Source organism: Protopterus annectens, chromosome 8.part1 (assembly GCF_019279795.1).
Source record: "Protopterus annectens isolate FY-2018-M chromosome 8.part1, PAN1.0, whole genome shotgun sequence".
Taxonomy (NCBI): Eukaryota; Metazoa; Chordata; order Ceratodontiformes; family Protopteridae; genus Protopterus; species Protopterus annectens.
The window spans coordinates 255,834,082-255,857,980 of NC_056742.1; the positions used below are offsets into that span (position 1 = coordinate 255,834,082).

The following is a 23,899-nucleotide window of genomic DNA, read 5'->3' on the forward strand; positions in this document are numbered from 1 at the left end:
ATGATTCAAACATCCTTATCAGGAGATAAACTTATGGGCTGTATGCCATGTGGACACTGTAGCAATTGTAAATATGTACTAAAAACTAAACAATTTTCTAGCAATAACAGCTGCCACATATTTGACATAAAGTTTTTTGCAAATTGCAACACCGATTGAATTATCTATATGGCCTCCTGTAGTCGTCATGCTTTCTATATTGGCCAAACATCTAGACCTTTTAGAATACGTATATCTGAACATCTGAGTGACATCAGATGTAAAAGAGCTAGTAATGCATTGTATAAACACACTCTCAAACATAGTACAGCCAAATTTCATTTCACCATAACTGATAAAATAATAGGTGACAGAAGTAACAAATCAGGATGGCATATCAAACTGAATGCAAAGGAAAAGAAATGGATAATAAAATTAGGTGCATTATTTCAGCCTGGACTTAATGAATATTTATAAATATTGAATGTATATTCATGAGCTCACCAATCATGTTTTGTTTCTAATTATGATGTATTATAAAATGGATTCCAATCTGTTATGTGATTTTGCACTGATGAAGGCTAGGTAAAAACCAAAGCCGAAACCGGTCTGTTTTGTTTTTAGAATTCTATATATGTTTCACTAATTAAATTAGTGTTTACAGCTTCCAGTTGCAGGCTTCTTTCTTGTTGGATCTATTAATTTTTGAGCTGTGCAATAGCTTCTGTGCAGGGGAAGGTTTTTGACTTTGACACCAGGTGCCCATCTCAGTAAGGCCCTTTTGGAGGATATCTGTGTCAGCTGGAGAGTCAATTATGGCTCCCTGTTTGCAGTCATCGGTGAACTTGGTTAGCCATAGTCCTCCTGTGTTTTCCTGTACTTCTGAGACATATATGCCGAACAGGAGGGGTCCCAGGACAGAGCCTTGCGGGACACCACTTTTGACTGGTTTGGAGATGGACCTGGAGCCTGCTATTTTTACCGTGTGAGTTTTGTCTGTAAGCCAGTTGACAACCCACCTTGTGATGTAGGGGTTTATGTTCAGGCTGGTGAGTTTTGCTGTAATACCTGAGTGGGGAATGGTGTTGAAAGCAATGGCGAGGTCAAGGTAGGCTGTGTGAACAACCTTTATCTCATCTATGGCCTTGGTAACTGTCTCGAAGAAGTCAACCAGGTTTAGTAGGCATGATCTGCCTTTAACAAAGCCGAACTGGGTCGGGTCAAGTGTTTGGAGGTTCCCAATGTCTTTGTTAATGAGTTCCATGATGATGCGCTCCATAGCCTTGCAGACCAGGCTAGTCAGGCTTATGGGGCGATAATTACCAGGGTCAGATGTGGCCCCTCCTTTGTGGAGTGGAATAACCATTGCTGTGCACCATTCTATGGGCACATAGCCTGTGGAGAGGCTGGGGATGAACAGCGAGTTTAGGTGGGGGGTTCGTTCTGTAGTTCATGCAAGACGCAGAGTGGGACACCATCTGGCCCCATTGACGCTGTGTTTTTGGCTTTTGAAAGGGGTATTTTCACCAGTGCGTCTGTGATTTCCAGGACACTACACTTTTATGGTATTGTTGTGGGCCCTTTTGGGGGTGAGAGGGGGGGGGTGAAGTTTGCACTGAATCTATCTGCCAGGATGTTGGCAATATCAGTAGGTTCAGTATATTTTGTGCTATTTTGCACTAGTTCAGTGCATATATGCGAGTTTTCACTTAGATTCTTAACATAGCTAAAGAAGGCTTTGTGGTTATCTTTTGAATCCTTGGCTATTTTTCTTTCAAAGTTAGCCTTGGATGATTTTATGAGGGACCTTAGTTTCTTACTAATACTGATCAGGGATGTAATTCCTTCTAGAGATTTGCTTTTTTTCTGAACTAATTTCCTCCTTCTATTGTATAGCCTGTTTGTAGCAGGGGTCCACCCGACTGGTTTCTTTCTCTTAGAGGTGTGAGTCTTGGTTTTGCTAAGGATGGCATGATCCATGCATCCTTGTAGGTGCTCATAGAGTGCATTTGTAAAGGTTTCTGCATCCTAGGCAGCGTTATCCTTTAGCGTGGGAGCTGTGAAACTTACCGCCTCAGTCTTAAGTAAGGTGAAGTTTGCTTTAGAAAAGTTTTTTACTGTGGTTTCCTTAGTTAGGGGTGGTGTTGAGGTATAGAAATCCAGAGATATTAGTTTATGGTCTGATCTAACCAGTAACGGGTTGAACTCCAGTGTGGAACACCTGTCGCCCATGTTTGTGATGAACAGGTCAAATATGTTTTCACCTCTGGTAGGTGACTTTACCAGCTGATCAAGGGCATTTGAGTTGATGAATTCCAGGAAGTGCTGGGCCTGGGAGTTTGTACTCGAATAGTTTTCCCAGTTTATAGTAGGGTAATTGAAATCACCGAATATCAGGGTGTTTGGTAGGACCTTCATGTTTTCCAGTGTCTCCAGAAAGGTGGAGTGGTGGTCCTGGGTCATGGAGGGTGATCTGTAGCAGGCCACAACTTGCATTCCAGATTTGCCCAATGTTAGTTGCACATGGATGATCTCAGAGGTTTCATGCTGCGCCACTAACCTGAAGGTGTAGGTATCCTTGATGAATATGGATATACCCCCTCCTTTTGTGTTTCAGTCCGTGTTCTGTGGCCGAAATGTGTGGTATGAGTTGTAGCCCAGTAGTGCTGGCATTCTCTCTGGAGCCTTGAACCAGGTTTCAGTTACTGCACAGATGTCGACGTTCTCCATACTGAGGAGTGCTTCGAGCGCATGCATTTTGAGATTTAAACTCCTGGCATTGAGTAGCATAATCCTCAGTTTTTTGTTAATTGTGCTGTTTACAGAGATGGGTTTGACTTTTGAGCCTTGCCTAAAAAAGGCACTATGGGGGCAGCCTTGGCCAGTATTTGAAAGCCTAAGGGTGACAGGTGCAAGCCATCTCTTGTGAAGCAACGCAGCTTGTCGAGCATGTCATCCCAGGCTGACAGACACTGGATCCCCTTTGAATGACACCAGAAGCTTAGCCAATTGTTGAAACTGATCATTTTTTCTTTATACTGAGGTATCATTCTTGGTGAGGGCAGGATGCTACTCAAGGTCAGGGACATACCAGCCTGGACTACATGATCAGAGAGCTCTTCAATATCTCTTTTCATGTAGTCCAGGGAGGTACATCTCAGATCATTCTCACCAGTATAAACAATGAGAGTCATATTTGTACTTGTTCTGGAGTGACCTGAGTGCTTGTGTTATGTGGCAGATTCTGGCTCCTGACAGGAAGCTAACAGTAACCTTCTGCTTGTCCAGCCTAGTGAGTGGGACATCAGTGTGCCTGATTATAGAGTCACCTATTTCTAGTGTGTTAGGTATGTTATTTCACCTTAAGAGCTGTGATTGTGTGGTTCACAGATTTTGTGTTTTATGTGCTGTCTGGTTTGTGACAGGAGGTGCAGGTTGTTTGGGTGTCTGCTTTGGAGGTCTCTGATGCTTTTGCAGGTTTTTATTTAGAGTCTCCAAGTATGATTTTGTGCATTTATGTGTATTTTTTCCAGTGCTGGTTTAGTAGGTCTATGTGTGGATAGAGGTGTAGTGCAAGTGTTAACCTTCTCCTCTTGACTGTCTGTTCCAGTCTTGGGTGGAGACAGCTTAGCCTCCAGTTTGGCTGTATAATTGCATCTCTTGCATATGTTAGTGTTTTGTGGTAAGAGGAGAGGGTTGTCAGTGTACATGAGGCAGTTGTAACATTGCATCAGGATGGCCAGATTCACCAGCTGGACTGGAGAGTACACCTGAAATTTACCTTTGGTCATGCCTGAATAGTAGGGTGAGCTGCTTAGACGCTTGGTTGGTGAGGGGTGAATAAAGAGCCTTGCTCTGCTGGGCAACCAAGTATCAGGGTATATTAGAACTCGCTATTAGGTCTGAGCAAGTGCTGGGATATAGGATGCTTTTTGAGTGCTTAGGTTGAGAGTTAGACTAGTTTCAAGGGAAAACTGAAGAGGAGACTTTGTGGAGCCGGGAACAATTTAACCCTAGCTAACCGGCACTGCCTGGCATGCAAAACCATGCAAATGCATTTTTTATAGCAGGGAAATGAAAGAGATAGAAATTAGCCTGAAATGGCCACTAAACTACTAACTTCTAGGCTGGAACCACTCCTCCAGGGACATACAGGCTGTTCAAAGCTCCCCTCTTTCACAGGTGAACAGAGAAACTTCCTTCTATCCAAGTAAGGTATGGGCAACTCAGAAACTTGTAACACAGCACTGAATTCAGAACTAGCCTGAAAACTGGACTATACTAGCTTAGAAAGGTGGGAAACAAGGATTTTTTTTTTGTTTTTTGGAAAAGATAAAGCAAAAACAGTAAAAAATACACTTAAAACAGCTTTAAATGACTACAAATGATCAGAAAAGGCTATCACACTTTAGTGTGTAGCCTACAACAGTTAAACAAATTATTTAAACAAAAAACGACTTTTTAAAAGTGCAGGCAGTCAAATAAGCACAATATGTGACAAAAAACAAGCTTTTAAATCACAATAAATGCTTGAAACAGTTAAGTACAGCAAGAAAGTACAGAAAACTGATACGTAATTACTCCAAAGTCTCTCTTCTAAGCTAGAAGGCTAGTATCAGTTTAAGGCTTTCTAGTGCTTCCCAGTAGGTTAGTTACAGGAAAGATGGGAAACAAGCGCAGATGTGGTCTTTTAAACCAGAAAGTTGAAAGAGATAGATGAACTGTCCAAATGGTCAATAAACTACAATTTCTGGGCCAAGAACCACTCCTCTTGTGGTAGACAGGCTACCTAGTGCTTACCACTCCCACTGATAAGCTAGAAGGCTTTCCTCCAACACAGAAAGGCTTGCGGGGCTCAGAAGCTTACCAACAGTCCTGGATACAGTAACTCTGTATCTGGACTAGGCTAGTTAAAGGAAATTCATTTGAATGATATCCACCATTGTGCAAACAAATAACACAACACAATTGTGGTACTCAACAAATAAACTTCTAAAAACAGGTAAACTGAAAAAAAAAACATGTCTCAGTGAATTATTCTCAAGCTCATCTCGGGGATACAATGAGGTTAATATAACAGGGGATCCACAAAGCAGTACATAGACAAACAATTTATTCAAGACTGACATTGAATGTTAGTAACAGCTGTGTTTAAACTAGAACAAAAACTGTATAAAAACACATTTCCAACAGCACTAACACATTTGGCATAGTTTTACTGTATTTTATGCTTGTTTGCCAGGTATATGGGCTGGTCTAGTGACCATTTTCACCCATGGCCTGACTCAAAGAACAATAGTGCAAAATATGCATAACAGATACATTGGATACAGGTAGTATATCAATACCATTTTCCTATGGAATTTACAAAGTATAGGAGATATTATTACTGAGCCCCAAAAAGAAGGGGGTACTATGTGATACATATACATTTCAAGACATTATTCAAACATTGGTCAACACACTGAATCATTTCTACACCTGAGGTACAACGTGGCCTAATAGAAAATAGTAAGATAGTCAGTTCATGTTGATTAATATTATAAACTACCATTCCCAAATAAAATTAGAACTAGTTAAATGCAGAAAAAAATCAAATTAAGTAGTTTATAGTTGTATTTATGTAGTATAGATATTGTTATTGTATTTGCGTATATTTATAGTGATGATCTCTGAAGTATGTATTATTACTTCAGACTATATTGATGTAATGGAACTAAAACTAAAGAAGATAACTCCTTATTGTGACTATATAATTTCTAACCAGACTAGGTAAGACATCATTATCCTACTTTTATGGCAAGGAACAAAGTACAGACACTGTTAGCACTCCAGTCAAATGATTCAGAGCCCAAAAACTTTCAAACCATGTCTATTTAAGCATATACCCTCACAATGCAACTAGATCCTTATTAAGCAACTTCTGGAGAATGCTGTACAGTTCTTCAATAACTCACTTTTAGCAGTCCTAAACTCCATAGTACCTTTACTGAAGAACAGACAGTGAATCTCCAAAGCATTGCAAAGAAAGAAAAATAACCCATCCTTAGCTACATTACAGGATTACCAACCAGTTTGAAAAAACACAAAAAGGATGACTGTAAACAGTAACAACAACAACAGTCATGAATATGGAGATGTCTCATAAAAATAATCCAAGCAATCATGATACTAAGTAAATAAACCTCTAAATCCAAATAAACAGGTAAACAGAAACAACACAGCCTAAGGCCACAAGAGACCAACTGCAAAACATCTTGGAAACTAATTTCTAAAAAAAAAAAAAAAAAAAAAAAATACATACATATATATATATGGGTCTCGGACTATTCACTGAAAGCACACTTCACTGAAAGTCAAATGACTGTGCACAAATCACTGAAAGTTCAGTTCAACACAATTCAGTGAAACACATTTCACTGAAACTTATATATGGCCTTTTCCCCACTGTAGTGCGACCATGGAGTTAATATATATAGTAAGGGGGGTTGTGGGGGGTGTAGCACCCCACATAGTTTGGATATATATTATGTTAAGAAAAGAGTCATTTAGTGGAATTGCAAGTATCCATGTATATAGTTTAAAATATTTAATATAGGTTGGGAGGCTACGTCCCCACATCCCCCAATGTAGGGGCAGTGCCCCACCTTACTATAGATATTAACTCCAGGGTTGCACTACAGTGGGGAAAAGGCCATATATAACTTTCAGTGAAATGTGTTTCAGTGAATTGCGTTTTCAGTGAATTGAGCTTTCAGTGAATTGTGCACCGTCAAATGTGTTTCAGTGAATAATCCTAGACCCATGTGTGTCATCTTGTTCACTATAAAGATGTTGTATATTCCAAGAGACTAGAAACGATTATGCCTATAATGGGTTGTAAAAAAAGCTGTAAATACTTTTCCTTAGTAAAATAAAATCTTAAAATATAATGGACAGGGTTAGGCAATGCCCAGTGTGACAAACTCCTAAAACAAGTATCATGTAATTTCCTTCACCTAACATAATGTGCAATGAGAAAACCAAATATGATAGGAAAGTTACTGAAAGGAAGAGATGGTTAAGTCATTTTGTTTTTAAATTTGGTAATTTATGGCTGTACACACATCATTTTATTAGGAGGAGAATACACACTTTTAAAATAAAATCTGTGTAGGGCATAGTTGTCCTTTTATTTAGGTAAATTAAACAGTTTGGAAAAACGTGTTACACCCTTGCAAACTTTTGAATGTAGCCAACCAAAACATAAATAGAATTAATTTTCCAGCAGATTCCACAGTTTGCAATACTTGACTTATAAACAAATTAAATGGATTGAATCAGTTAACATCCATTAGAACTTGTTGTTTCCTTTCAGTTGGTTAACCTGGCTTACCGAAATATGTGATGAACAAGGCTCTGTAATGCCCAGTGGTACATTTCAGCACTATAATAAATGACAACATTGCTTTTAATGAATCTGACAGTTGTAAAAAGATCATCATTATAGTCTGAATAAACATACTGAGGGGAGTAAAACTATACTAAATAAAATGTATCCTTAGTCTCTGAATATGTTGTCTTGTTTTTTTCCGAGGTATTACTGAAGGCCTGCATAATACATATTGCACTCTGGGTCTAGTATCTGTTTGACTTCCATTATATTATTCTTTGTGTCTCTGAGATAGGTACTTTAATAGTTTTTTCTTTATTTCGTATGTTAGAGGCACTTGCATTGGTTGTGGTATTTTTGGTATCTTATAGGCTGTTTGTAAGTCCTTGTAGTGAGGAGCAACCACTGAAAAGTTGTTCTTCTCAGTGGAACCTATAGATGCCCTTTTCTTTTTTTGTGAGTGTTGTCAGCTTTTATCTGCATAGCGTCTTCCATTTTCTGTATTATCTCCTGACCGTTTAGACTCCTACAAATATTTTTCTTGAATTCTTTCTATAATGAGTATTATTTTTTTCAGTTCTGTAAGAATTACAAATCTAGAATCATCTGAAGTATAATTGCCTGTTTAAATCAATACAACTCAACCTCGTGTGTACTGATCTTTCTGTAAACAGAAGAAGCACAAGGTGTAACCTTTAAGTGTTATTTCTGTTGTATAAGCACACTTATTCACAATCCTTGGGGATGTAGACATAGTACAAACCTTTTGATAATTTCTTAAGGAAATAATTTCTGCTTAATAGGAAATATGTTGTAGAAATGATTGCTGTTGTAAGTCTCTACACAAGTGCATTTTTTGTACTGGAAATGAGAGGTCATTGTTACTCACACTTCAAGAAAAACTGAAAAGAGCAAAGACAGGTGTACATCGTGGTGTTATAGTGCACAACCTGAGTTGGTTCTTTTAGGTAAGTTAATCACTACTGACAAAAAAACCTAACCCAAAATGTGACAAAGAAGGTAGTTAAACAAAAACGTGTGACATTTCTTGAAGAAACTTTAGGAAGTATTTGCAGAATGAATAGAATTTCTATATTTTTTACTTCTTTGATGTGGTAGGTATTGAAAAAGTATAATGTTCCTCTTTTTATTCTAGAAATACTACATCCTGCTTATCTTGACAGATGGTGTAGTCACAGACATGGCAGACACAAGGGAATCCATTGTGCGGGCCTCTTATCTTCCTATGTCAATCATTATTGTAGGAGTTGGTAATGCTGACTTCACTGACATGGAGATCCTTGATGGGGATGATGGCATTCTACGATCCCCCAAGGGGGAACCTGTCCTACGTGATATTGTGCAGTTTGTTCCATTCAGGGAATTCAAAAATGTAAGTACTTCATTATCTTTACCACATTTCTTTTTCCACCCTGCAGTATCCTTTCCTTACTTTGGGGAGAAATGTTATTACGTCTGAGGCTATTTCTTATCCTTTTTTATCTTGGTTAATTTACTTAAGTAGCCTGGATTCAAGTGACCTTTCAGTTGTCTCAGCAACACAAGGGGAAAAAAAGCCCATAGAGACCAATAATTAGTCATCACATATTTTGTAGAATTTTCTGTGGTTTAAAACATCACTGGAATGAAAGAATGCATAGGCAAAGCCTAGATGGTACTTTGGGTTACAGTTTGATATACTAGATGAGTATAACCACAAACATAACCAGTTGATCAGACATCTCTTTCAGATGATATTCTGGAAGACAGAGAGTGAATAAGAAGAGGCTAGAAAGAGTTAGTCGAACATGACTATTTGTAGGTTTTCCTTTGACAAATGAACTTGATCACGTTCAATTTCTGACATAAATATACTGATTTTGATGCACATAAGAAGCATTTGGACCACTCAGTTTTTTAATACCCATCTTCTGGCAAAATTGTATGGCTACAAATAACTACAGTTTGCAAGCTTCCAGGAAGACAAAATAAAAGTGTTTTTTTTATCTGGTACCTGTTAAACAGGAAAGTCCTGCTTTTGAAAGTTGTTCATTTTGAGTTGCTTAGACTGAACATTCACTGGCATTCAGAAGGGTTTACTATGCTGTGGAAGTCTTCACTCCCAAGGTTTCAGATGCACATTAAGCTTAAGCCACTCAGACACTGCTCTCCAGTCCAGGCTCTGGCACTAGCATTGGAGAAGCTGCATGCAAACATGGAAATTCAGGGGTGCAGCAAATGCAAACAAGTGGCACCAGCATTGGAATAACATGTTAGAGATTCAGAGATTTTTTTACAGGGATAAAAAAGTGTATGCCTTCAAAAGATGGAATATACCTATTTGTCCCTGTGGATGGACTTTTTCTCATAATGCAAGTTATAGGTTGGTATCTTAGAGCTATTCATAAGTGCACATGTATGAGTGTGTGGAAAATGAATGCTACTGCTGCATGGCTATATATGTGTGCACATGTGTGTTTGTGATAACGGGTTGAAGGTTGCACCGAGGTATGTGAGAACATTAACATTGACTCTGTGTATGTCTGTTTGTGGCTGCATGTTGTGAGGTGCCCATACAATAGAGATGTGCAGACTCATAGGAAGAGGACTAGCAGGGTCACTTCTGAGAGCACAGGTTTCAATTAACTGAATGATAATTAGCTGATAATGAAGTGTTCCTTGGTGCAGCTATCACTTGTGCCTGAGCCCTAAATGGCAGACCTGCATCACACAACTTTTGCTGGTGGCCAGAGCCAGATCATGGTCAAATTGGGCCGTAGGCAGGGTAGTAGACTGGGGCCTCTGCAGAGCAGTCCTACATGCAGCAACTTCCTACCCCCACTCCACCCCTGCAGCAACCCCCTCTCCAGCCATTCCAGTGTTTCATTGCTTGGCTATTTCTTACCAGTTACCATAAACACTGTTCAAACCTGTCAGTGTGCATACTGCTTTCTTATTTACTTTCTTATTTACTTCTACAGTGATTACAGATATTGAAATAAAATAGCACAAACACCGATAGCCATTTGCTAAACAAGCAATACAGTCTCACAATGAAAATAGACTTAGCATGAGAAGTAAACTTCTCTGCCCTTGAAACTCACATTCATTTAAATGTCATTAAAACCCACATTCAAAGAAAATGCATCTGTTCAGTGGAGGATTAAGTTTAGCTTTGGGCTGTTTTCAGACTATAGGCTCCTAGTGCACATTTTTAGGGCCGTGCGCACATGTATGTGTTCTTTGATTCACCTTCCTGATTGTATTAAATTATATTCCTTGTATAATACAGCACATCTTGCTGGAATGTGTTTTAAATTTGTAGTTTTGAACATTCTTCCATTAAGCAACAAAACAAAATGTATGTACCAATAATGACAAAAGTACCCATTTCAGAAAAATTCAAGCATAAAAGGCAATACAAACATCTGTCATTACAATCCACCAATTTCAGTCAATAAGCACAATCTCTGCAGAAATAAAAGTCATCTGAATAATTACATATTAAAGAGATCTGTAACTAATGATGGGGTTGCTACTGGCAAACAACTTTACATTTCAGTGTTTCATCTACAAATTCAGTACCAGCTGCCCTTGAAGAGTTAATTGCTTATATTACATTAAACAAAAATTGGTAGGCTGGTAATATTGCTATAGGGAATGACTGACAAACCAACAACAAGTTCATAGTTACTAGGCATCTCATACAAAGGAGGGCACATTCAAGAATGCAGAACCCCTATACCCCTTAAAATGAACCAAATAATTAACAATCAAAAGAGCACTGCAATACCAGCACTCCATCCATATGATGTGGGAGTAGAATCCACAGCTTTATGCACTAAAGGCAATTATGCTTCAAACACTGCTTTCAAATTCTACAGCACAAACAGTGACTGCCATTTGATAAAATAGTTGCAGATTGAAAACAGACTAAGCATGAGAAACAGTAAACTTCTCTTCCCTTGAAACTCAGAATTTGCTGAAAGTGCACTGAAACTCACAATTCCCGAAAATGTTCTGAAACTCAGACTCACAATTCCATCAGCAGTCTGGTAGTTGGTGTAGAGGATTCAGGTTCCTCTCCAGTGAAGCTCAAATTCCTTTAGCAGTCTGGAAGTTAGTGTAGAGGATTCAGGCTTTTGTCTCCGCTGAAGCTCACAATTCCTTCAGCAGTCTGGTAGTTGGTGTAAATTCAGGCTCTTGTCTCCAGTAACCAAGTTACAGGGTTAAGGTTGATCAAGTTAATTTACCAACCTGACCTCCCCTCTAACTAGGGCATTACATACTATTACCTCTCAACCTCTTGGTGCAAAAAAATCTGGATAAAGCCTAAAATAATGGGGATACAATGGCCCGAAAATAAGGACAGATTTTAAACGTTGTTCTGTTTTAACTTAGAATGTTGGTAGAATAAAAGGATTAGTGTTGGCATGCATTTTCTGAAGGATATGAAGTCTGAAACTCGTATATATGTCATTATTTAATTAATTCAATCCTCCATGATTTGCCAGATAATCACGAATTATATGAGAAATAGACCAAATTATGAGGCTAAATCTGGACAGTTGAGAGGTATGTTAAACACACACACACACACACACACACACACACACACACACACACACACACACACACACACACACACACAGACACACACACACACACACACACACACACACACACACACACACACACACACACACACACACACACACACACACACACCGGGTCTATATCATGAGATCAACATCTTAAAATGTCGACACTCAGTTGTTCGACACAAAAATGTTGAACCCCAACTTTCCTGAATGGCCAACTCACTGATTTATTTCCAACAGAAAGAAATCAGTTGGCCAAACACCAATGCCACACAAAAACAAACATATTTAAGTGGGGGGCTTCGCACCCCACACCCCCCAACATGGAGGTCTGTGCCCCCCTAACTAAATATTCTAACTCCGAGACCACACTACAGTCAGGGAAAGGGCAGGTGTAACAGAATGGCCATTCGGGAAAGTTGGAGTTTGACATTTTCATGTCTAACAACTGAGACTCGACATTTTAAGATGTCGATCTCATGATATAGACCCCACACTCCTACCTTCATTCTGTTCTCATACAGCAACACACATACCTTTTCAATCATACAGCAATGAATGGCTAGATTAAATGCCAGACACACGTGTGTGCACACATACACACACACACACACACACACTCACACACACACACACACACACACACGCACACACACACACACACACACACACACACACACACACACACACACACACACACACACACACACACACACACACACACACACACACCTTCACTCTTATGCATCAAACCACACACTTTATCTCTCATACAAACAGAACAGCTAGCTTAAATTTCATACAGGCACACACACATACATATGTACATACGTAGCTCTCAACCTTCCGTGTCCAAAATGAGGAACACTAGCACTCATAAATGTGGAACACATACTAATGGCATACTAACAACTTCAACTAGGAAGGTCATAGGATGGTTAAAATATGCTGGTTTTACTCATAAAGAAGATCTTTTAATGGATTAATATGATTCATTTCTATTTACAATGGATTTCACTTAAAAAATTCCTAACACTGAATGTGTGACAGAGTTTTACAATGTGGAACTTTGAGGAACTTCAAGGAACATGAACTTTTTAAGACCTCAAATGAGGTACGTTCCTCATAATGAGGTACACTTGAGAGGTATGTGTACATACACACTTTCTCTCTCTCACACAGAAGCAAAGGGAATAGCTAGTTTAAATTACACACACATACTAACGCACACACACACACACACACACACACACACACACACACACACACACACACACACACACACACACACACACACTTTCTTGCTTTCTCTCTGACCAGAATGGCTAGCTTAAATTCAGCACACAAGTGGAATATGTTTATAGCTGAACTGGCATGCGTGCATGTGTGCAACATATGCATGGTCCTCCTTAAAGGAAAAGATGCTTCTGCTGTGGTGTTAGGAAGCATTTTCTTTTAATATTACTAATTAACTAAAACCTTAATGGTGCTGCGGTAGCATTGTCACCTCACAGTGATTCGTTGTCCTGTTCGATTCTCAGCTAGAGCGTCTTCTGTGTGGAGACATGCATGAATGGGCATACCCTCATTGAAGGTTGTGAGTCAGGGCTGGCAAATCGGCACGTAAAGATCTACTGCCAATCATTAGCGGACCAGAGTTCCGCTGTGGCGACCACTAACCGGGAAAAGCTGAAAGACACAACAACAACAACTAAAACCTTAATGTTGAAGCCTCATGGCCAGTGCCCCCCCAGCCAGCAATGGGGCTCTAGGTGACTGCCTGTGTCACCTTGTGTTGGATACGGTTGTGCTGGTGGCAAAACTCTCTAAATTCCAGGACTTATCTTTTGCTATTATTATACAAAGAAGCCTGTATTTCATAGAATACTATTTTTATGGTGGTCTTTAGATGTTTGTGGTGTTTAAAGGAGAAATAAAAAGTCTGGTATAAAATGTTACATACTTAAATAATATGCATTAAATTGCATTCCAAGAAATATGTTCATACTGATATAGAATAAAGAAATGGTTAAAGCCATTTAGTACATGCTTCAGATGTTCCCCTTTGTTTCCTTGCAAAATAGGCAAGTGAATAAATATAAACACATATAAATCCACTGCAATATTAGAAAAAATATAGCATAGTTAAGAAGAAAAGTGATACAAATCAGACATGGAGACGTATATAAGATGACTCCTAAGAAGGAGGACAAGAGAACATTTTTAAGAAGCGTACTGTATTGTAGGGAAAATCATTGGTAAATTAGTAGAGACTGCCATGCATTCTTTGAATATAAGCAGAGAACACATGCAGCAGCTGGAGAGACCACAGAGGTTCCTCATGAGGAGAATCCAAGGCCTCAAACATCTACCCTACACAGGCTAAAATCCCTTTCCCTCTACTCATTTTCATACAGATTCCTCAGAGGAGACCTCTGTCTGGCATACAAAGCAATCTCAGACCCTGCCTTGTTGGGACTACTGCATATCTGCAAGTCAAGCTCCACTAAAGTAACCCATACACGCAACCTCAACCTGGTCTGTGACATCAATAGGACTTGTTGTTGTGGCATATTTGTGTCCCAGAGATTCCCCCATCTGTGGAATAGACACCCTCTCCATGTCAAGAAGAGTACCTCATTATCCCTTTTTATTCGCAACCTGGAAAACTGGATGGGAAACAGATAATCACTCCTGGGATTCCACCTGTGTCCCTGCTGGACACAGGCTTTGGGTGCTGACTTGTCTAAATATGGGCTAAACTCTTTGCTAGGATTATAAGGGCCTCAGGGCCAATAACCTATTAACTTCCTATGACCCTATGATCCTATGAGTGTGAGAGACAGGAAGAAAGAGAAACTGAAAGAAAGAGAGACTGAGAAAGAGAGACACTTATGTTAAGAAATATAACTTGTACACATGTATGTAGGTCATAGGATCATAGGATAATAGGATCATAGGAGGTTACTAGGCTAATGGCCCTGGGGCCCTTACAATCCTAGCCAAGAGTTCATCCCCAAAACAAAACCTCAGTCAGCACCTGTCACCCCTGTCAATGAGGGACACAAGATGAAACCTCTGGGACAAATTTGTGGTTTCCGATCCACTCATCAAGGATGCACTTGAAGAGGGTCAGCGAGGAGCTTTGTTTGACATGTAGGCGAAATCTATTCCAGAGACGGGGCAGCCTCTGGGATACAAGCCTGTCTCTCCAGCAGGTTTTGTTGATGCTGCATATTAGATTCAGGCCTTTCAAGCAGGAAATGCACTGTATTGCATTAGTATCCTGCATTTTAATTATTAAATATATGATGTCCTATATGCATCTAGAAATATGACTTATAAACATTCTGTACATAAATGTTTATATTTATTTTTATATATATATATATATATATATATATATATATATATATATATATATATATATATATCAAAAGTGTGGAATAAGTTTTAATAATATTTTTTCCCTCAGAGCTTATAGATACAGTTTATTAAACAGTTTATTAAATATATATGAAAAGTTTAATGTACAGTGAAAAAGATTTTAAACAAAAAACAGGAGATTTTTGCTGCTTGGATCTTTATACAAATTAAAAAGGCGTACATATCTTTCAGGTAAATGCTAGTGCAGAGTCGCCTTGCAGAATGTGTGTAAATATATTCTTAAAAGAAAACAATGAAAGCGAAAAGCACATTAAATGAAGGAGAACAACTAATCACAAACATCTCACAGGAAACGCAGTCCACTTACTTTTCTGGCCTACACAACCTTTGGCTGAATAAGATCAACGTTGTGCTTTTGGATGAAGAGGCTTGCATTATATCTATACATGCTCCTTGTCATGTAAAGGAGTTTTATAATCCAAGTCATCAACAAAAACATACCTACAAATATGACATTGCAGCTTAATCTGCTTAAAATAAGAGGGATATTTTTATTCTGTAGGAAACACCTAACAGTTTTTGCTACATAGAGAGTAAGATATCACCCACATGTATGACGATACACTCAGCTGACAGTGGTGCTACTTTCTAGGAATAAGAGACAGAAAACCATTGGCTCAGTAATAAGATAGTAATAAAATGGAGCCTATGTGAAAGATTTTGTAGTGCTCTTAATGTAAATCTGTAGGAAAAGAGGGATAGAAGCCCTGTGAGTGGGCTCTCAATCAAAATGTGTAAACGTTATGCCTGCAGCTTACAGAAGCAAACTATACACTGAAATTCTTCAGTGCCTATGCATTTACTTGCAAAATCAGCCACATACTAATCAACTGGTCTATTACAAAACTCAGATATGGAAAATATAATAGTTTTGTATTCATATGCAAATTTAATATGCATGTATTGAGCAATATTTTACTTTTTGAGTCTTCTACCATTGCCATTATGGACAATCATACTCCTGGGAATTTATTAACCTGCCTAGCATGAGGCATGTTAGTACGGTGAGGTAAGATCTCATTATCAGATAATTTCTATGCCTCTGAATTGCATTTACCACCACAAGGTAGTAAACAGCTGCTCATGCAGCAGTTGCAACAACCTAGTCACGCTCTTACACATAGGTTCAAACAACACAGACACATAGACATGCATACACACACACACACACACACACACACACACACACACACACACACACACACACACACACACACACAAGCACACACACACACACACACACACACACACACACACACACACACACACACACACACACACACACAGACACACACACACACACACACACACACATGTGCACAGACACACGCGCACAGGCACCCTAACCTTTCTGCACCCCCCCCCCAACCCCCATAGTAGCCAAAAGACCATTATGTCTCTTATCTATTATGCTCTGCTGGCTAGTGTATTCCCCACCCCCCAATCCCCTCTCTACTGTTGGTGTCATTTGGGCACTTCTGATCAGTGCAATCCATGGTGTCTAATGGTTCACCCAAACCCTAATCCCAGTTGTGCTGCTGGGGCCATTACAGCACTTTAGTAACCTCTGGTGGTATAGTGAATCCCCCAGCCCCTGATTCCTATACTGCCATTGTTGCCATTATGGCACTTGGAGTAATACCTAATGGTCTACTACACCTCCCACTCCTGATCCCCATGCTACCATTGGTGTTGTTTCAGCACTTTAAAAGTAATCCTTTGTGGCCTAATGCATCATCCCACTCCTGGTACCTATGCTGCCATTGGTGTCATTCATGCACTTAAAGATTTCCCTACACATATACCATTTTTTAGCAGGCAGTTGAACATTGCCTTTTGGCTGTGTTCTTTACTCCAACATGGTGGGGGATGACTGTGCTGATGTATATGGGTGAGTGATTTATTTATTTATTTTTATTACTTTACCATGCAAATGTTTTTCTGGATGTAGTTCCAGGGAGAGAGCACATAGCTAATTATCATATACCCCCCCCCCCCCGAAATGCCTCATTAGCATTCAGCACAGCTGGGCCAGCTGTATGCATGTCTTTATGGTACAGAAACGTAGCACTGTGTTAGGGAGGTTACTGAATCATGGAAACATACCTCGATGTCTACATGCAGGTGTACATAATGAGGTACTTTCTTGTGTTCCCTCAGTGTCTTTAGTATCAAGTATTAAATAACTTGCACATTTTTATAAGAGATACATGGGGGTTATTGACAGATCTGTTATAGTGATGGGCAATAACAGTTGTATACTGTAAGGGGTACAGCTTTTTTTCTAATGTAGAACAAATTAAGCAATGTTGTATGGTTAGAATACTATTAAGCAGTCTTGTATGGTTAGAATACTATAAGATATATACGAAGAACAATGCAAGTAATGCATCCCTCTAGAAACAAAGGTAATAAGAGATAAAACAAAACTGAAACAATGAGAAGATATAACAGCTACTTTACTTATTAGTGGGCTAGAGCACTTGTTAGTCTAGTCTGGACAAACTACTGTTATTGAACATGGTGAATAAAGAGTTTGTTTCAGAAATGCTTCTTAAACAACAAAATACAAGTCTGATAATATTGCTAAATACAGAGTTCATAGAAGGTCACAGTTTCTTTTGTATGGCAGAAAGCATTTTAAGTGTCCTACTAATGATTTTCAGGTATTACTGTTTCTTTTAGTCATAAGACTATATTGCTGCTCTGGAGATTCATGTTGTGCTGTATACTTTTTTAAACATGAGAAATTCTTCAGAATAGCACATCATATTCTGAAAGGAACTGTACTGCAACAGGAAAAACTGAGACTCATCCTTTCCTGTCTAGGAAATAGAAGAAGGACTTTTTAAGAAGTCCCAAATGTCCAAAGTCTGTGGGAGCTTCTGTGGAACTATCAGCATTCTTCGCCCCATGACAAAATCAGAAGCTGGAAAATTCATTTTGACCTTGGATTTTGTTTTATTTGTAAATCTTCATATTGTGGCCAAATGCATTTCTTGCTATTCTATTCAATATAACAAAACTAATATTAGCTTATATAAAATGCTTAGCATTCAGTGGACATTTACGTGAACTTCAATGATGCCCTAACATGTAATATTTTTTTAATAAAAAAAGGCTCATCTTTTTGATACCTTAACATGGTGGTATATTTGCAATATCTTTCAAGCAATTTGCATATTCTTGTTCTTTTTCCAGAGAGAAATGTTGTATGTATTGAGCCAAGCCTGATAATTTTAATGTCTAGAGATGCAATTTTGCTTGCCTGATCAGAAATGTTGCTTCGACTATTGACCATCTAATAGTAGTATTTTTAATAGGGTTAAAGCAATGTGTTCATTTCCTAGTTTTACTATGTAGTTCTTGACAAAGCACAGAGATATTTGGTCTTTGGAAGAGTTAATGTCTAAATATTGTTTGGAAATGTAAATTATTTATTATACTTTCGGTTTCCACTGATTTTTGAACACTTCTTTGCTATGTAAAGAAGCATCATTGATTTACATTGTGGTTGCCCTATTTTATATTGCTAAGTTTTATAAAGTACTGTCTAGGTCACAGAGACCTGGATTACATGAATGTTGTTGATGAATCTCTCAAAGCATTTAAAATTGGAAGTCACCCAGATATAATTGCATCATATAAACTGAAAAAAAGCAATAAGACAAATATATAGATTTTGTGATGTATATGGAAAGGAATCAACAGTTGAAAAATAAAAGTCATTTTTACCTCTGTCTATATACTATTTAATGCAAAAAAATTATAAAAAAGTAATTTTATCTTCAGCCATACACTATGGAGAATGACATTTTTACTGCTGCCTTTTAGTCTAGTAGGAAACAGTTCTTCTAGGACAGTTATGAAACGAACAAGAAACTGAATCGGGCACCCTGTCAACTATGGAACAAGTACAAACATGAACAACAGATGCTTAAACACCTGCGTAAAACAAAAACAAAAAACAAACAAAAAAAATCCAATCACCATAGTTTGCAGATGTGTAGCAGGATGAAAATATAAACAAAACCACAGATATCAGACATTATTTCAGGTCTTTATAACCTTCATAAAATGTACTCTATAAAAGTGAGAATCATTTTGTTGTCAGCCTGCACTAAAATGATCAGATGAACAAATAAGCAGAAACAGTTTAGAACAGAAAGTATAGTCACTTCAAATTGAAATATACTGTTGATCAAAATCAACACGGACAAACTTTCATTCAAAGTGCTGTGCTCATATTCAGGTAAGTGCAATGCAAAAAGAGAAAGATGAAAGTAATACTTATTCTGAAGAGTTAAAATGCAACCAGTCAATAATGGTAATTCATAAAACTTCATTCCAGTTACAAATTATCTCAAAACCAGTTACATTAATTAGTCTATACCATAGAAATAGTTTACTTGCAAATAAGTTATTATATAAATTTGCATTACAGGTATCTTTTCCCCTGCCAAAAGAGCTAATCACTTATTGCTGAAACCTCCATCTAGATGTGATCTTTTCAAACTCTGAAAATTAAAGAATAATGCAGTATTCATGTAGATTATATTTTGTAAAAAGTGGTCAATACATCTTATTCACTATACCAATAACCCATCTTATGTGTACACTACTTTGCACCTCACAACTTCTCACAAATATTAAGTAATCTGACCTAGCAAAACTCAAAATGTGATATAATAAAATCAGAGTTTGCTACAGAATCACATTTCAAATCCCATCATTGTCTGGCTTTAAAACAACCACCTTGGCTTGAACTACCAAATTGACTTGATTATAATCAACTCACCTTCACCCATCAAATACTAAATCAGCTAGAAAAACACCAGTACTTCAAAATCTACTAATACACTACTCCAATAACAGGGTATTGCATTCCACTAACAAATCATTCTTAAATACATCCAAACCTAACAATGCAGCTGGAGTTTCAGTTTACTCAAACTGCGTAGCCAAAACTTGGAATCCCCTGCCATTAAATATCAAAACAACTACCAACACTTCCAACTTAAAAAAAAAACTTTTCAAATCACACCTATCTGAATCCTGGACCTGCTCTTGCACAAACCTTGGTTAGGAAATAGATGTCTTAAGGTAGCTAAAAGAACAGAACCAGTTATTTTTGTATTTGAATAGTATAACCTACTAAGCATATGTACACTTAACATGCTTGTTTTTTTTTTTACCTTCAATCACAGTACTGCTATTTTTTATATTCCTACCTAGACTATGTGATTGTATTAGTGAAATGTATAACATGTATTATTCATTTTGTTTCTGTAACTGAGATTGAATCAACATTTGTATCTGTATGTTGTAGTTGTATCATACTGTTATTTATAAAGGTGGAGCTTTTCTCCCTTAGCCTCTGCTGAAAAAGGACAATTTGCTCAGTCAGACTTTCCCGGTAAGCAAAAGTAAAATGAATAAAAATAAATAAAAAATAAATTCTACAGCTTTGTCTACAACATTAGATGGATCTTCAGACTAAGGTTTTTTAACTGTAGAAACCCAAGCTATATCTGATACATCAGCAATATTCAAATTTTGTTGAACAGTGGTATAACGTCACAATTCAAGAATCCCAGCAAAACATCTCTTCCCACTGAATCCAAGAACTGGCAGCTTGCTCTCTATCATTAAATTATTAATTTATATTAATAAATATCAAAACCCGTTTTTTGAAGTGCCTCATATATATCTGTCTGTGTTACTGTGATTTGATGATGTTTTTGCTAGATGGTAAAAATGAACGCTGTTTTTGAAATAACTTGGTAGGTTCAGTGAGATTGCAGATTATGTTGAATTCTAAGGTACACTGGGATTTCCATAACAATCTTCAACAAAATAATCAATGCATAATGAGTGCTCATTATAATCTTTAAATGACTATAGCCTCTCCACTGTGTGTTGACAAATCACAACCACTCCTCAAGATTTTCCTCTCAAAATAATAAAAAAAGGTCTTCACTGTAGTATTAAAATAAATAGCTATTTATTCAAAAATGGTGTAAAAATAAGCTCCAGTGACTGTTTGTCAGCCAGCATGTCCAGACACAGGTTACAGTCATGTTAGAACCCAAAAAATGTGCCCAGTAACTGTAAACAATATTTCTTATTGAATAAAACTTAGTGTAGGTTAAAATGAATTACAGTGGGTAGTTATTATTTCAAAATATCTTGGTTCACATAGGTAAATGTCATATTGGTATATTAACCACCTAACATATTCTAACCAAAGATTGAGAAAAATATTTCTATGAAAGGTACTGATACTAAATGCAAGTAATACATCAATGGAAAAGATAAGTACCCCATGCAAACATTGAAAATATTGCTTTATATTCCTTATGAAGCCCTGTTTTTTTTATATACCACTGACTTGAAAATTAAATCACTGCAATTAACAGTTTCTTCACTGAAATAATCGTGATGCCAAGTCAGCATGACTCTGATGGAAATGCAATAGATTAGTGGATCTTAAAGCATGAATGGTTAAAGGATTGTACAACCACCTTTCTAAAGTAATTTCATAAATCAAGGCTTTGAACTGAGACCAGCTGTTATGTTTGAAAAATAATATACCCCCAGAATATGTTTTGATTTCTGACACTATTTAAATATGATAATTATAATTCATGACAAGCATCACCGATCATTTGCCTGTCTGTACCGCCTGTAGTATAATTATTGGTCTATTATTTTCCAGTCCATTTAGTGTGTTTAAATAATTTTTTCATGGAATATCTTATATTTACAGAAAATCACTCGCACACAATTCATTTCACATAAATGTAATATATATATATATATATATATATATATATATATATATATATATATATATATATATCATCATATGAGCGAGACTATATGATCGAAGTTTTGAAATTTTAAAGGTTTTGAATGGAGATTGCTGTACAGTACAGAATGGGAAATGTATCATTTTCCTCATGTAGTGCGATTTCAGAGTTAATATATTTAATTAGCATTGGGTGATTGGTGCAGGGGGGCTTTCTCCTCTACAAAAACATAAAAAAATTTTTTTTTTGTTTAGTTTCAAAGTTTCAAAACTTTAATCATATGGTCATATGATGCTTGAAGTTTTGAAACTTTGGTGATTTGATAGGGACCCATATATTGACAGATAGATAGATAGATAGATAGATAGATAGATAGATAGATAGATAGATAGCATGGCAGTGGTGTGTTCCAGTGGCATGAAATCAAATCTTAACAGAAAATTGTTAGCCATGTCCCAAGTCTAACCACATGATTTATTTAGTTAGTTATGTAATTTCCTGATCAGGAAAGTCCGACTGTGTAAAACTGCTATTCAGTGCTGACCCAGGGATAAAAATGGTGTGTGATCTACTGCAGACTAAAAGGAAAATACACATATAATATATAGTCCACAAAATTACAATTTCTGTATAGACAAAAAATAAAATAACCAACAATTACACAAAGTGATAACAGTTAAAGCATTTTGGTAACACTTTTGAACATGTATTTTTATCATATAATTTTAAATTGGCTGAGATTAAGTAAGTAAGGTTTGTAAGTAGGAATGAGTTAAATATGTATATAACAAACGTGGAACTGGAAAGAGTGTCAGGATATTCCAAATGATTTTCATAATATTGAATAGACTCCTAGACTGGCAATTTGAGTTACAGTTTTGTGATTGCTGGATGATAATTAACCTGGTGTTGAGCATCAGGATACTCAGGAACTGTTCTGATATTGATTAGGTTGGATTTGTGAAGCTTTTTTTAGTTTTTTATTTACTGAAGTTGGAGTGGAATAGTTTTTCCAGACTACTCTTTTAGAGATGTGTGACTCTCAAGCAGTACTGTTTAATTTTTGACTATGAGAAGTCTCTTGCTTGAGTGTAGATTCATAACTGGTAAATAATACTGCAGGGTATTTTTTATTTTGGGACATTATATATATTAAGTTACGTAAAGTTAGTAGTTATAGGTTGGTTAGATAGTGAAGTAGTCTGATACATTTTAGTTAGAGCTGAACTCTATTCTTGTAGTTTTTATAACAAATGGTTGGCAGTAAATGTTGCTGTTTTGTTGTAGCATACATCTAGTTTCATTTTGTGGGTGGATTGCAGGACTGCAATAATGGGGACACATAAAGGAGAAAAGGGAGTAGGTAAGCTGATGCAATGTTTTGTTTAGCTTTAAACATGACATATGGTTTATGTATATACAGGAAAACATTTTTTGCTGTTTTTAATGACTTGTAGCATGTGGTGGTCAAATGTTAAATCCTTGACTCATAGTGGTTCAGTATGCAACACTATTTCTACCGTTGAGCTGTTTGATGAGGTAATATGAACAGTATGCATCTGGTTTGATAATTACTTTTTTTTTTGGATATGTAAGTGAGAGTTCCCTAGCCAGACTTCAGTGGATGATAATTACTGCCAAGTGATTTCTTCAAATTTTGGAAAAGTTGGGGCTGAGTAGATATGGGT

At 37.3% G+C, this 23,899-nt stretch overlaps 1 protein-coding gene across 1 annotated transcript in view; it reads left to right on the top strand.

The window, feature by feature from the left end:
* The window catches only part of CPNE7 (copine 7), a 2,789,522-nt gene that overhangs the window by 2,734,424 nt on the left and 31,199 nt on the right, over positions 1-23,899 (top strand). Inside the window, exon 15 of the mRNA XM_044081847.1 lies at positions 8,508-8,744. Coding sequence (XP_043937782.1) covers positions 8,508-8,744 — 237 coding nt within the window. The remainder of the gene's footprint in view (positions 1-8,507; positions 8,745-23,899) is intronic.